Below are 13,462 nucleotides of genomic sequence, written 5' to 3'. Positions count from 1 at the left end.
CTCGTGTATGAGTCCTTGAGTTATCATCAACACCCTTCATAACTGTTTACTTGGGTTATAAGCCTAAAGTGATCCATAATGCTTCCGTTTACAAGAACGTGCACCAGGGAGGACAAGTATACTAACAGATGGCTAGATGGTGCTGGTGATAAATGTCCTTCCTTGATGAAGGTCAAATGCCTGAATACTATGGAAAGAGGGGGAGAAGGGCACAAAAAGAGTGGCTGCATTTTACCGAGACTGCTGTACAATAATTTCTCAACCCTCTGAGGGAGATACATAATGTAAGAAACACAAATTGACTGATTTGCAGGAAGAGGATCCAAAAATAAAGAAAAAACTCTTAATATAAGACATTTAAGTCACATAAAAATAATATATTCTGTTATTTCCCCAGGAAAATAACACTGGTTGTTATGTGCAATGAGTATTTTTCAGAAGAGAAGCAGCAAACTTAGTTAAAACAAGGAAATAAAAAGAAAAAAGGATTAGAAAATTTAAACACAGCAAAATTTCAGATGATTTGCTCCTTATTTGAATGAAAGGAGAGTCTAACCAAGCAACAACAGCAAAAGCAATGAAGATGTAGGAAACGAGAGGCACAGTTACACGTATAAGAGATAAACACAATTTGTAAGTATTAGCTACACGACAGAGAGATGCTGGATAGGATCATGTCAAACATTCACTGTGGCATATTTTTATATTAGTGGTGCAGGGTCTAGCCACAGTAAGCTTATTACTTCAAATAATAATCTATCACGGGTTATTGACTTCTGGATTTGAAAAGTAACCAGTTGCACATTACAAATGACTTTCTCAGAGAAGCGAGCGATGACTTCTACCCTTCTTTGACATTGTGCATACGAGGAAGGCAAAGGAGACAGCAACCCTTCTGGGCAACAACCACCTTGATTTCATTGCTTAAGCTTAAAAGATAGGAACAATAGGATTGCCAAGAAGAGAGACTGTAAGGAATCCATTAGAGTAGAATATTATATTAGATTAGATTTTATTTGTTTGCATGGTGCCTTTGATTCAAAGTAATGAGTAAGTTTAACCCAGGGGACAGAGCAACAAAACAATAAATAGCAATCAAGTGAAACACAAAAATGAACTCCATAGCTAAGAGTCCCCAGCAAAAACCAAAACACTCAGTTCACCAAAGGAAAGCAGAGGAAGGAAAAGTCAAATTGTTTGTAAAAGGGAAAAAAGAAGCAGGAAAGCCAGCAGTTTTATTCCTTTTTTATCTGACTTGCCATGGGACTCTGATTCTTAGCTCATTTCTGAAAATTAAATTCAGGCTCCTCAAGCACTTTAGTCCCTCTAAAAATTTTATTCCAAATTTAAAAAGACAAACAAAATTAGATTGGATAGAGCAAAACTGAAAAGTTATAAAGCTCCAATAATAAGGATAAATCACGTTCTTTACAGACAACATTAGAGTAACGAAGGAAAAGTGCGAGAAAATTAAAAATAGCAATGCTAGCAGAATAAACTTTGGTACCGCTTCTTTCTACCTGTAAGAAAAAAATAAACCAGGAAGTTTTGATGCAGTGTAAGAACTCATTATCTTATTAAAAATTTCTCAGGTGTTTGGGCGAGAGGTAGAAGTAACTCTTCTGAAAAGAAAGAAGTATCCCTCACCTGCTTCCCCCCTCCCACCCCCAACCTCTTCTGGTTCAGAGGATGTCAGATGGACCACATGCTGCAAGTAAAGGGCAGGGCATACCCCTGCTGTTTTATTGATTACCCTACCTCATACCTGCCTGTGATAGACATGAAACTGTTCTTACTATTATAACAAGTCAGAAACAAGTCAGATAAGTCTCCATCATCTCCAATTTTATGTTTATTTTGGTGACTACACAAATAGAAACATATGTACATCACTGATGCAAGCAAAGCAATACAAAAAAACTACCCTTCACTTCCTAGCAAAAAATTTGCGGTATAGAATTACTATTTTCTTAAACTCTGTAATTTGAATTCTATGTAATTTGATTCTGTGAATGGTGTGTAAAGAAGAAACTCAACCCAGTGTTACAGAATACATCCGGGTACACATCCACTAACCTCCTCCATTAAAGCACCATCTTATTGGAGTATGGTGCAGGACAGAGACTAAATACATTTTGGACGTGATCACTAATCAGCACAGATTTGGTACGTCACGTATTTGCCAAGAGTGAATTTTTACAGCCAAGTCAAATGCCAGGAAAATAGAGGGAGTTAATATCGGAAACACTGACAGACATTGACATAGAAGGTGCTGCTACAATTACAGATTACCAGAAAGAAAGAGGTGATCTTAACTGAGACCTTTACTAAATGTCAGAAGAAAGGAACGGAGGCCAACAGCTTTGCAGCTGCTCACACAGATGTCCTCACTGGCCAACAGCCACTTCTCACAGAAGATGCGATACTTCAGCTACCAAAACTTGGCTGCTGAAGATTTCCTGTCCTGCTCTCTGTGTATGTGACGCAGTCAGGGATGGCAATATATAACTTGGAAAAGCAACGTCTTTCCCTCATTCAGTGTCTACCACAAACAGATGGGTTAAATAACTTGATGAAAAGATTCCTTATCTTTAATTTTATTTGCAATTGAGTCCATACGAGTATTATTATTTTTGTTCATCCCTCCTCTTTATACTCCTGGTTTTGATATCAGAAAGAGCTACAGCATCTTTTCATTTCCATCCAAAGCAACATGACAAGTTTCTGCACTGTTTCTAAAAATGATAAAACAATGTTAGACTATACTACACACAGAAACTGGGAAGTTCATATTCTTCTGTAAAGACTGGCTGAAATAATCTAATTCAAAAATTGGCTGACTCCCAATTTGCATCTAATTCACGTATTTTGTCACATCCTTCTCTTAAGGAAGATGATTAAGGCCAAATTTGGCAAAGCACTCTCTTTGGACACCATCCAAAAAACAAAGAATCACCACAAATGTGTTCAACACAGGCTAATTTTTCAGAAAAAAATAATATAGTTAGCGGCTGTGCATCAAGGATGTAACATGAAACCAAGTGAAAAGAGCATTACACAGTTTTTGAGCCAGATGCACCTTGAGATGTTTACACAGCTACTCTGAAGGCAAGGAGAGACATACAAGTGTGACAAAGCCAAGAAGCTGGCTCACACTGGGCCACAGTTTCCAGCCACACTAGTCTCCAAGATGCTGGTCCTACCATGGACACTCTACTATGTATGGTACCTTCTGGCTCTCTGGGTGCTCAGCGACTACCCTACACACAGAGAGGGTACCCAACGCATCCTACCAGAGCATCTTTTCATATATCATATATAGGTCCATCAATCAATATTTTCTCTATACTATTTCTCTATACTGCCCATACTATTCTCCCAGGACTGAGACATGACCTGGGTCACCAAATGTGTCTTGCATCGTTCTACTAAATCACAGATCAAACAGTTCTCCCTGACACATGGAGTCACAACGCAAAAAACAAGCCATTATGCCAATCTGTGAGGGAGAGCCCTAGCAACTGTCCAGGCTTCATGCTGAGTATATGAGATTTGACAGGTCTATAGACCTGGTAGCACAGCTTGGGGTATGGCAACAGCACCAAGCATGCGTACCTCTGCATTTTCACCAGGACTCTCTAGCACTTATGTGCAAAACCCATCTCAGTAGAGGTGAGAACTATCAAGAAGAAAATAGTCAAAATAAAGCTACTCATCTTCCTTTTTTCCTTTTCCCTTTTTCTTTTATTCCTTTCTTTTGTCTCCAAAATTTAAACACAAACCAAATGTTTTCTTTTACTTGACTTTAAGATTACACTGCAGTTGAATTTGTATGATGTAGCTTCTTCTTTAATGCTAGGACAGACTTAACATGGATATTTGCTGGTTTGGAATTTTTTTGGTATAAGTAAATTCAGTATGCAAGGGAAGTCTTCGGTATTCCAGTACTTTCTGCACAGTAACACCAAAGTACTCCCCCACACTAAAAAACTATCTGAGAGTAATGCAACAGGTCTAAATACAGGGAGACTGGACTTGCTTTACTATTTAGCTTAACCATTATATTAAATACTTAATGGGCAAGGCCTCAACAAAATGAAGAACAAAGAATTTCTGGGGCACAGCTGAAAAGCGTGGTAGGGGGACTTTGCATTTCAGTTTAAACACTTGAGGCAAAGTCACCTGCTGAGCTACATATGAGGCATATGGCCCTGGCAGAGGGAGCAAAGAAAGACTGGAGCTTTCAAGAATTTGTCTCTGTTGACCTTTGTTTTTTTGTTTTAATCATCAAAAGGGACTTAACTGCTTCCGGTACAGCCCTGTATATAGGATTACATTAAAAAACATTAAAAAATTTGAAAGGCTAACCTGTAAGATCTCACCATAGCTCCTTTATCAGAAAATGTTCAACTTTACCCCAAAAATTGAAGTTGCTTAGAAGAAAAGTTGCCTGAATTCAGTGCTTTGGCCCACTGTTGAAGTCTTCTTCATACATACCAAATTACAAAGAAAATTCAATCCTACCATCTGGAGAACAGGAGAATGAAAATAACATCACTCAAGTGAATTATCACCTCTGGTAATGCTGAAAAAGCAACTTAATTATTTTATTGCTTTAGAGAACTAAAGCTACCTCAAGACACCGTTGGGCAAAAACACAATCAAGACCAGTAGGCAACACATAAGAAATTAAACTCTATCAGCCCAATCTTTAAAACTGTCAGCATTTATTTGTGAATGGGAAATGGAGTACAACAAGGCAGCTAATCAGCCTCTGCCTTTACTGCAATCCCATTATAGTCAAAGCCAATTAAATCTAACGCTACTTTTTAAAATATGCAATTAATTATGATTAGACACAACTGCCCATGCATTCACTTTGTACACACAAAATTTGAAATGGAACAGTAAAACAAGGCCCTGGTTGTGTTCAAAGCAGCTCTGAGCTTCTTTTCTGAAAGCCTTTTATGAATTGCACAGATGTTCAGAAAGAAGAATAAACACGCTACAGGTTAACACACCCTTTACAAGAAGAAGATTGTGAACTTTCTGCAAAGATCTTATTTGCCAGGGCCCTGAGTGCACTAATGAGCTTCAATTGCCTGGAGTGGCCCCACCTGGGATTTCGCCCCCCACTATACAGCCCCTGCCCAAGGGCTCCATTTGAGCTCAGGTCTGAGCATCAAACCCTGAGTGACAGTACAGGAGTGTCTGTCTTCAGCCCCATCTCCCGCCTGGATCCAGATCACTACTAGCCATGTGAAGGGCCATCGAGGGAGCTGTCTCTGCCTCTTGTGTTCAGTACCCCTGGGGAAATGGGGTCCTGGTGGGTGAGGACACAGCTGGCCCTAGCATCACCCTCAGCTCCTTGTTTGGCCCTCCCTTTCACTGCTCCCTGACCCTAACCTTCTCTTGATGAGATGACCCAGTAATGGGTTTTCCAAAACTTGCTGTGCTTGTGGATTGCCCCATTTTTTAAAGCACACTCAAACTAGAGCTACTGCTTTTCTGTTGATACAGAAAGCAATCTGCATTTTAAGCTGCGGTATTATCCTTAGCTCCCTAAAGTATTATTGGACTTAAGCTGCGGAAGTATAAAGAAAGGGAAATTCTGTATAGGAACACAGCAGGCTGTTAGAGGATTTGATACAGATGTGGTTAAAGAATATTGACTTTTAAATTTCTAAAAATACAATTATGAAGATGATTTTAAATGGCCACCAGATGTCCTCATTTTTACATAAACACTCAGACTACTGGTACTACAGGCAGGATCTACACTTTAAAAGATAAATACCTGTGGTAGCAGACCAAAATCTTCAGGTGGGATGGCAGGCTGCTTTTTATGAGAAATTTTTAATGGTGACTGCAATAGGACTGGCTATTTTATTCTGAGAGTTTTAATTTCAACACAGCTGGAAATGCTTTCCCATTGAACTTTCAGAGCCATCCTTGCTCCTGGGCCCACAAAAGGCTCACCTGCTTTGGAGAGAGCCATGATGGGGACAATGCCTGATGCTCTCCAGAGCCCAAGCCCTGGCTATGGATGCGCTCAGTGAATTTCCCAGGTGTCAGGGCTTCGCTAGGCCCTTGGGTGCCCCAGCACATGCTGACTCGTCCCTGCAGGGCTGGCAGATACAAGCTCTGCAGGTCCAAGCACAGCCCAAAGCTTAACAGACTAATAGAGCTGCTGAGAGATTTTATTTTTTCAATATAAAATGTAAAAGGCTTTTAGTGATTGCATCTGTGGAAAGAAGATAATTAATGCAATAACTTTTAATCTGGAACAGTTCATTTATTCTTCAGACAAACACAGCGTGATCGATACTGCTTGAACTTTGATATGGGAAAATTTCCGTTATAGCAAGGTCCAATGAGAATTCCCGAGTGCTTTAAAATTGTGCCAACAGTCGTTCGGGCTAGGATGAAATGAGAAAGTTACTGCCTGACTAGTAGGATGATCCCAAAACACAGGGGAAACTAATAATCCTTACTAACCTGATTGGTCTCTGTCAAATCTTTTGAAACCTGGTCTCAACCCAGCCAGATAACCAGGGATCTAATAACTACTCTCCCAACATCAGATCTAGGGCCCTCTTCTCACTGTAATGTCCCATTTCACTTTTCATCCATAATTCCAGCTATGTAACAGGGAATTTAAGCATCAAGAGATTACAGACTAACAGTTAAGCAGATGTAAGGAAAACAAGGGGTGTTGTGTCCTTCATACCTCACTGCAGCTCTTGCACCGAGGTAAGGGGAGCCACAGCAATGGTCACCGTCCTGAAAGGATTATTGTTGACAAGCCATGAAGGCAGGGCATTTCATTTAAGTTAACTTACATTTTTTGTTTTATATTACTACAAACTTTTCAGCAATTTTTCTCTTATCCCAGGGCAAGTGGCAAGGTGGATAGTGCTCAGGTGACAGACAGCACAGGATGGGAAAGAGGAGTAGCTCTGGATAAAATACAAGCCTTTTGACTCTTTCCATTTTCCTGGACAGAAAAGTGATCAATATTTGATGGGTAAGTTTCAGTTTCAGTTATTATTTTGATGTCTAAATTAGAAAAAATAATTGTAATTCAAGTAGAACGGCCAAGCCTGAAATGTGCAAATATTATGAAGACAAAAGGGGGTATCATTTTGTATTTTATTACTACTTAACTGCCTGTCCTTGGGCATTAACAGCTAAAACCGAGTCTGGCATTTGACACTATAAGGGGGACTCTGAAGAGAGTTTCTTTTAAAGTATTGCAGTGAGAGAAAATGCATAAATCAATTTTAATATGACATTTACTCATAGTTCCTGGTAACATGAAAAATACTGAATGTCAATGCTGCCTATGAAGCAATGTGCAACAGCAGGCCTACCCAGCTGGGGTATAAACCTCGTTCAATGGGTTCCTTAACATGGATCCCTTTGTGCTTCCTAATTCTTGGATTTAAAAGTCATCTGCAACTTCCCTGTTACTGCGTGTGTGAGACAGCACGTGTGAAAGCAGTGGCTCTTGCTGGGCAGGAACAGGAAACAGCCAATTCACGCTGCAGGGGATCTGCAAATTGATATCAGACTGGGTTATTACAGCTTTTTAAACTGGCTGCCATGTGAGAGCAGTTAGCTCTAACTCCTGGCTAGAGCATGAGTTTGAAGGAAGAGGATAGAAAGGGGAAATGGTATTTACAGCTGTCATCAAAACTTTGATACTCTTCAGTGTGAAAATGCAGGCTGAGCAGAATTAAGTCAGGCTACGGAACAACACTCATAAAAATCCAACATAGCAATCAATATCTTCAGCAACCTTAGGCTTTTCCCCTTCTATCTTTTTTACGTGCCGTCTTGAAGAGCTGACATGATGTTAGACTATCTCACCTCAAACAGCACTGCATACCCAGCCGGCAGGTCCAGCTGGGCTCACATCTATGCCCTGCTTCGATGCTCCTCACATTCCCACAACTGCACTAGGCTATAGCTGAAGGTGAATATCTCCAGTATCTTACCTGCTCTAAGTAAGCAGAAAAGTTTAAATTCCCTCCTTTGCTGCCGCTAAAGCAAACTGTACATGCACCTCAAGCCTAGACACCAGTGTTTGACCACTGCCCTCATTCAGCAGCAACAGGATGTGTACAGCAAGAGCTGCTCTTGGGTGGGGGAAGAGCAGCTGGGTCCCGCCACAGGTACCCTCAGTCACCTGTGCTGCTTCAGGCAGTATCAGTGAAACACAGATCAAGGCTGAGCCTTCAAGGGGACTGTGCACAGCTGGACATGCCTCTCCCCCAGGGAGACAGTAGGATCTGAGAAAGTAGAATCCAACCCAAATGAGCCGTTTACAGTACTCAAAACCAAACAGAAAACTATAACCAGTATAAAAAAAAAAAACAAACCCTCAACGCTTCACCTCAAGAAAAAGATCGCTTTTCTTTTAGCATGGAAGCAAGATAAAACCCAGAGCCTTAAGGACCTACAAAAGATAGCTCAGCTATTGCAAAGGCACACACCAAGAGCAGGGATCTTATAAACGGTGTTCCATGATAGTGATTATAAATTTACAAGCATTTACTGACACTTCAATATATCTCTACTAAGTCTCCTCTCATTAACTGCATGCACCTTTAAAAACAAACTCCTACCTTCAGAATATTTAATATGCAATGAATTAATACAAATATTACCTAAAACTCTAAAGATGTAAACACCCTAACATAAAAATATAAATACGTAGCTGAAATGTAAGTAAAAATTACCTCTAATTTTTAGACACAATGTATAAACAACTAATTTACATATTACTGCTTAAACGAAAATGGCAATGCGCAACTTGGGACTGCTGAGCTACCACAAACAGGATTTCCCATGTTTTACCAGCAAATACATATCCCACAAACCTGCAGGTGCTGTTGACTGAATCCTCAGGACAGTGGTGGTGGCACTGACAGGACAGCTTCTTCTGCGGCGGGGCAGGTGCTGTGCTCTCACCATCTTCTCTTCTGGTCTCCATGCTCAACTTGCCAGAACTTCGCAAGGGCATGTTGTCTAGAAAATTGGCTGTAAATATAAAGGGGGGGGGAAAGAAACAGTTCTAGGCTGGATTGCAAGACTTGGAATGAAGGCTTCAAAGTATTTCTACCCATCAAAATTTTGAGCAAGCTATTTGAGCTGAGTGGTTTTCTGCCGAAGTCCCAGGAACTGTCACCATGTTTGAGGCTTATTGGGCCTCAATGGCATTAGATCAAAGGTGCTGATGTTCAAGTTCTGCTGCTGCCAAAGAGTTATGTTGAGCTTTTCAGATTGCAGAGTACAGGTTTTATCCTATTGTATTACGCAGGTCAAATCCTTGGTTACACCTTTGTGCTTTCTTTGTCTCTATACTTGGCACACATTTACATCCACTGAACCCCATAAAATGAGTGGGATTTATGGTACTCCAGGCAGAGCAGAACATGGGCATACAATTTAACAAAGATTTAACAGAAAGTGATGTTCTTTCAAGTTCAACACTCTGACACTGAATTGCATAAGCACTACTTGGAAAACAAAGAAAAATAGTTCATTTCTATAAAAAAATTCTATAAACAAAATAAAAGGCAAGAATGTGTTTTAGAATGAACAATGCTGAAATACATGGAGGTGATTACTTCTAAAAATATCAGAGCAATGAATCTCCATGGAGCTGATGAAGTACAGCTAGAGATGCTGCTGATGGGCTAGGAGCTGTTTAAGCAACAACCCCACCCCACCCCCAGCTTTAGTCATAAATATCAGCTTTCAGTGCTTGTGAATATTTTAAGCCTCAAAGACAAAAAAAGAGATCAGCATGAAAAGCTTCAATTGGCAGTTTCCCACTTTCCTTTTGCTTCCATGTAAGAAATCTGACTAAAGGGTCATTTACAAACAGCTGTCTCCAACAGAGAAGTTGAAGAGCAGGCTTGAAATTCTTGATTTACTGTTAAGTCTTCAGAAACAATTGGCATTATTATTATTATTTTGATTGGGTCCTGAACTGCTGCTTCAACTCTAATTAAAATTTTCCCCAAACCTCCATCATCAGGGCTGATATATTGTCGAGCTGACAGAAAACTGTATCTTTTTCAGCTCCCTACGGAGAGATGGAGTGGGCAGAGGTGATGGGAACAAGTAGCAACACTTCAGGGCTCGGATGGCAAGCAACAACCAAGGCAAGAACAGGCTGAAAGGTCCTGAAGCACTGAAAGGCTGGAGGAAGAGCAGGGTTGTTCAAATTGCCCACACCCTTAGGAGGACTAATGAAGTCCAGCCTGTGCTCCTGGGTGCCAGGGACCAGCCAGCGCCCCCAGCACATGTGTGCACATCATGCCTCCCAGCTGCACACCTCTCCTCTCCTGTGCCAACTCTGCTAGGAAAGCCCTGCAAATGGACAGGCAACCGCAACAGCTGGCCCATAGGCTCTGGTTTTCTTCAGTGAAACAAGAAACATGCAAGCTTGTCCCCAGAAAACTGGGGAAAATGCTGAAACTCATTAGCTCTCAGAAAATTGGGGCTTTACACACAAGAACAGCTCATTTAGAGAAGTGATAACTTCTTTACTAAAGGGGTTTTTTTAAGCCCTTCCACTCCTTGCATATTCCTTGCATAAAGGACATATTAATAATATTAAGGTGATACACATGAAATGCAATCATTCATCATATCGGGCTATAGCACTATGAAATACAAAGCTTATCTGGCTTGATCTTTGCCCAGTACCTACATATCCCACTGAAACCAACTGGGTCTGAAAGTCAAACCAGAAAACTAGTTACAAAAGACATACAAACTATGGGCTTGTAACCCTTGTGCTCAGCATCAAGGTGTTAATTGGATTCATGACTGGACGTCATGATGTCCGGATGTCAAAGTCCCATACTGTTTTTACAAACACTTGGCAAAATGAGAACTAAATGGGTTAGTTCTCAAGATGCACTGTGTGTCTGTGTACTCATAGCTGTACCTTAAGATGCCGTAGGTGCTTAATTAAGAAAAAAATGCACTGTTGTATATTTCTCAAATATAATTATGATACTTTAAAATGCAGCCTGCGTACCACAAATTAGTATCAACAAATGTTTGCTCACTGTGTCACAGGATTAGAGATTAAGTAAATTCTCTTTCAATCAGCAATCTTTGTCTGTCTTAGTTACCACTGAATGGGGAATATTCAACTACTAATACTCCTGTCAAGCATTTTCTGACTTGAAGCTCATGAGGCAACAAAGTGAACTTCTAGCTCATGAGGGAACTGAGTGAAATAGTTTGCTCTGTGTATCATTTCCATAGCTCTTTCTACAAGCTGTCTAGAGTTTCAGCAGGGATCTTCCCTCAGCAAAGCGTGGAAAACCAAAAGCATTTTACACGTAGCATTAAAAAAAAAAGGAAAGGTATAATTACACATTTGAGAGTGCCTGAAGATGTTAAAATTAGACGACTACACAGCTTCTACGACTATACACCTTTGTCATAATACACCTTTGTCAGATACAGATGAACACCTTTGTCTGACTTCGGAACAGAAAGATTTTCAGCAGTCCCTCCCCTGAAATGTAACACATAGGAAGAAACCCACAAGAGCTTTTCAGTGTTTGACAACAAGTTCTTACCAGTTTCAGGTGCGAAATGCACAGTTTGGGATGGTGAACAGCCTACTCTCTTGCATTTGCTGCTGTGCTGTAACAAGCACGTGTTGGTCATGCAGCCCTGGCTCTGTTTAGGGATTAGAAGCCGTTGGGGTTTTGAAAGCTCTCCTAAGGAGCTATGTCCAAGAAAGCAAGGGATTTCAGGCTATTTAAATTTGGCTGCTTCTCTGCTGTAACCTATTCTGTTGCAGTCTGCTTATGGCCAGCTTCCCGTCCCTGACGAACCAAGCACAGCTTGGGACAACTGCAGAAAAACAGTGGTATCAGAAATACAGTTATTGTAGTCTGCTGAGAAACTTGCTGACAGCATCCGAGAATTAATCTAAACAGTTCAGGGCCTAAAGGTCACCATCAGACTGGTATACCTTCATCAAATTTATTTTATTTTCTCAGCTTATCTCTCTGTTTCCACTAAAATCCACCAGCATGTACAAAGCACCTTCCACCACAAGGACAGGCAGGCCACCACCAGGGCTTTTACGGCTATTTGGAGTACTATTGGAGTATTTGGAGAAATATTTTCCTCTGTAAGACTAGGACCACTCAAAATTGTGATGTGATGGCCTCTGTTATGAATGCCTACCTGAGAAAGGGGTTTGTGTGCTCAGAAGCATGCTGCTGTTATTTCTTTTCCAAATGTGTTAGTGTGTCTCTACACGCATTGCTTCACCTGAGCTCCTTTATCATACCCCAAGGCAGTCTTTACAGAAAGTCACATGTATAAAGATCCTGAAGCCAGGAGAAGGAGAATGAGGAACTTATAATGTGCTGTAAAATGAAAGAATTATCCTGGATGACCATGGGAATGACTAATGTCTCTAGTCTAAACCCCTACTAACCTCTATGCCAAGAAATAAACCTTCTTAGATATATTCTTCCATTTTCTTCCCATCCCTCCTAGATTTCATAGTAGTCTATGAGCACTAAGCCTTTGCATCTAAATACTAACTTCTCCCTTCTCATGTGGCAAATGCTTTAACTTATTTTCAGTTTGTTTTGCTATCATTTTTTAAATGATAGAGAAGTGATCACAGATCCCTACTCCACAATCACAGTGAAGTAACCATTAGGATGAGTTATGTCTCAGTTTTAAATAGTGCTGTTTAGCTCTAGACGATGGTACCTTGCACACAAAAGGAAAATGACCTATTTAAGCTTTGCGTTGACTCATATAGGTGCAAAAAGCGTTTGATCTAGTCAGCCCATCTCTTAACGTACATTTAGTCCTCAAGCGCTCCGCTGTGGCTGCCAGTAAGTACCCTGCCAACTGTAGCCATAGTTATGCGATTTGGACAGGAATTTCTCCACTAGAATCTGGATAAAGCCCAATAGCTCATTTTGCACCGGCCCACAGCCATCAGACGGTAATGACTTTTGGGCACTGCTCTGATTCAACAAGTCCGGTAATGTAGGAGGCGAAAAGCTCTGTATTCTGTTACTCTGTATTCTGTAGTCCAAATCTTAAGCCCTCCTGTTCCCAGAGGATGAATAATTAGCAATAGTTGTCTCAACAGACTGATTTCTGTGCCACAGACATGTGATTTACGTGCTGTCTATGCAGTGAAAAAGCAGATCTTTCATGATCTTGCATGGGTTTGTCAGGAGTAAAAGTCAGACTTGCTCCTTATGAAAACAGACGCTAAGGGCCACAAACACATCTATTCAGAAAAAAATGACAGAATGCTGTGCTCACTCTTCTTTCTACACAGGGTATTTGAAGCCTCAAACTAATACAGTACCATCCATTCACATTTTCCCAGGCCAGTAAAAACTATATTTGGCTATCAACAGCACCCACTGACAGGGAGCGATGT

The 13,462-nt window shown here is 40.6% G+C and overlaps 1 protein-coding gene across 8 annotated transcripts in view; it reads right to left on the bottom strand.

Annotated features, from left to right (window-relative positions):
* Nucleotides 1-13,462, bottom strand: part of BMPR1B (bone morphogenetic protein receptor type 1B) — a 260,659-nt gene that overhangs the window by 25,610 nt on the left and 221,587 nt on the right. For all 8 annotated transcript variants that reach the window (XM_054203330.1, XM_054203331.1, XM_054203332.1 and 5 more), the window contains one exon: nt 8,886-9,045. In XM_054203330.1, coding sequence (XP_054059305.1) covers nt 8,886-9,028 — 143 coding nt within the window. In that variant the 5' untranslated portion in view covers nt 9,029-9,045. The remainder of the gene's footprint in view (nt 1-8,885; nt 9,046-13,462) is intronic.

Source organism: Rissa tridactyla, chromosome 5, assembly GCF_028500815.1.
Source record: "Rissa tridactyla isolate bRisTri1 chromosome 5, bRisTri1.patW.cur.20221130, whole genome shotgun sequence".
NCBI lineage: Eukaryota > Metazoa > Chordata > Aves > Charadriiformes > Laridae > Rissa > Rissa tridactyla.
The sequence above is the reverse complement of the archived record's forward strand: the minus strand, read 5'-3'. Positions and strand labels throughout refer to the sequence as shown.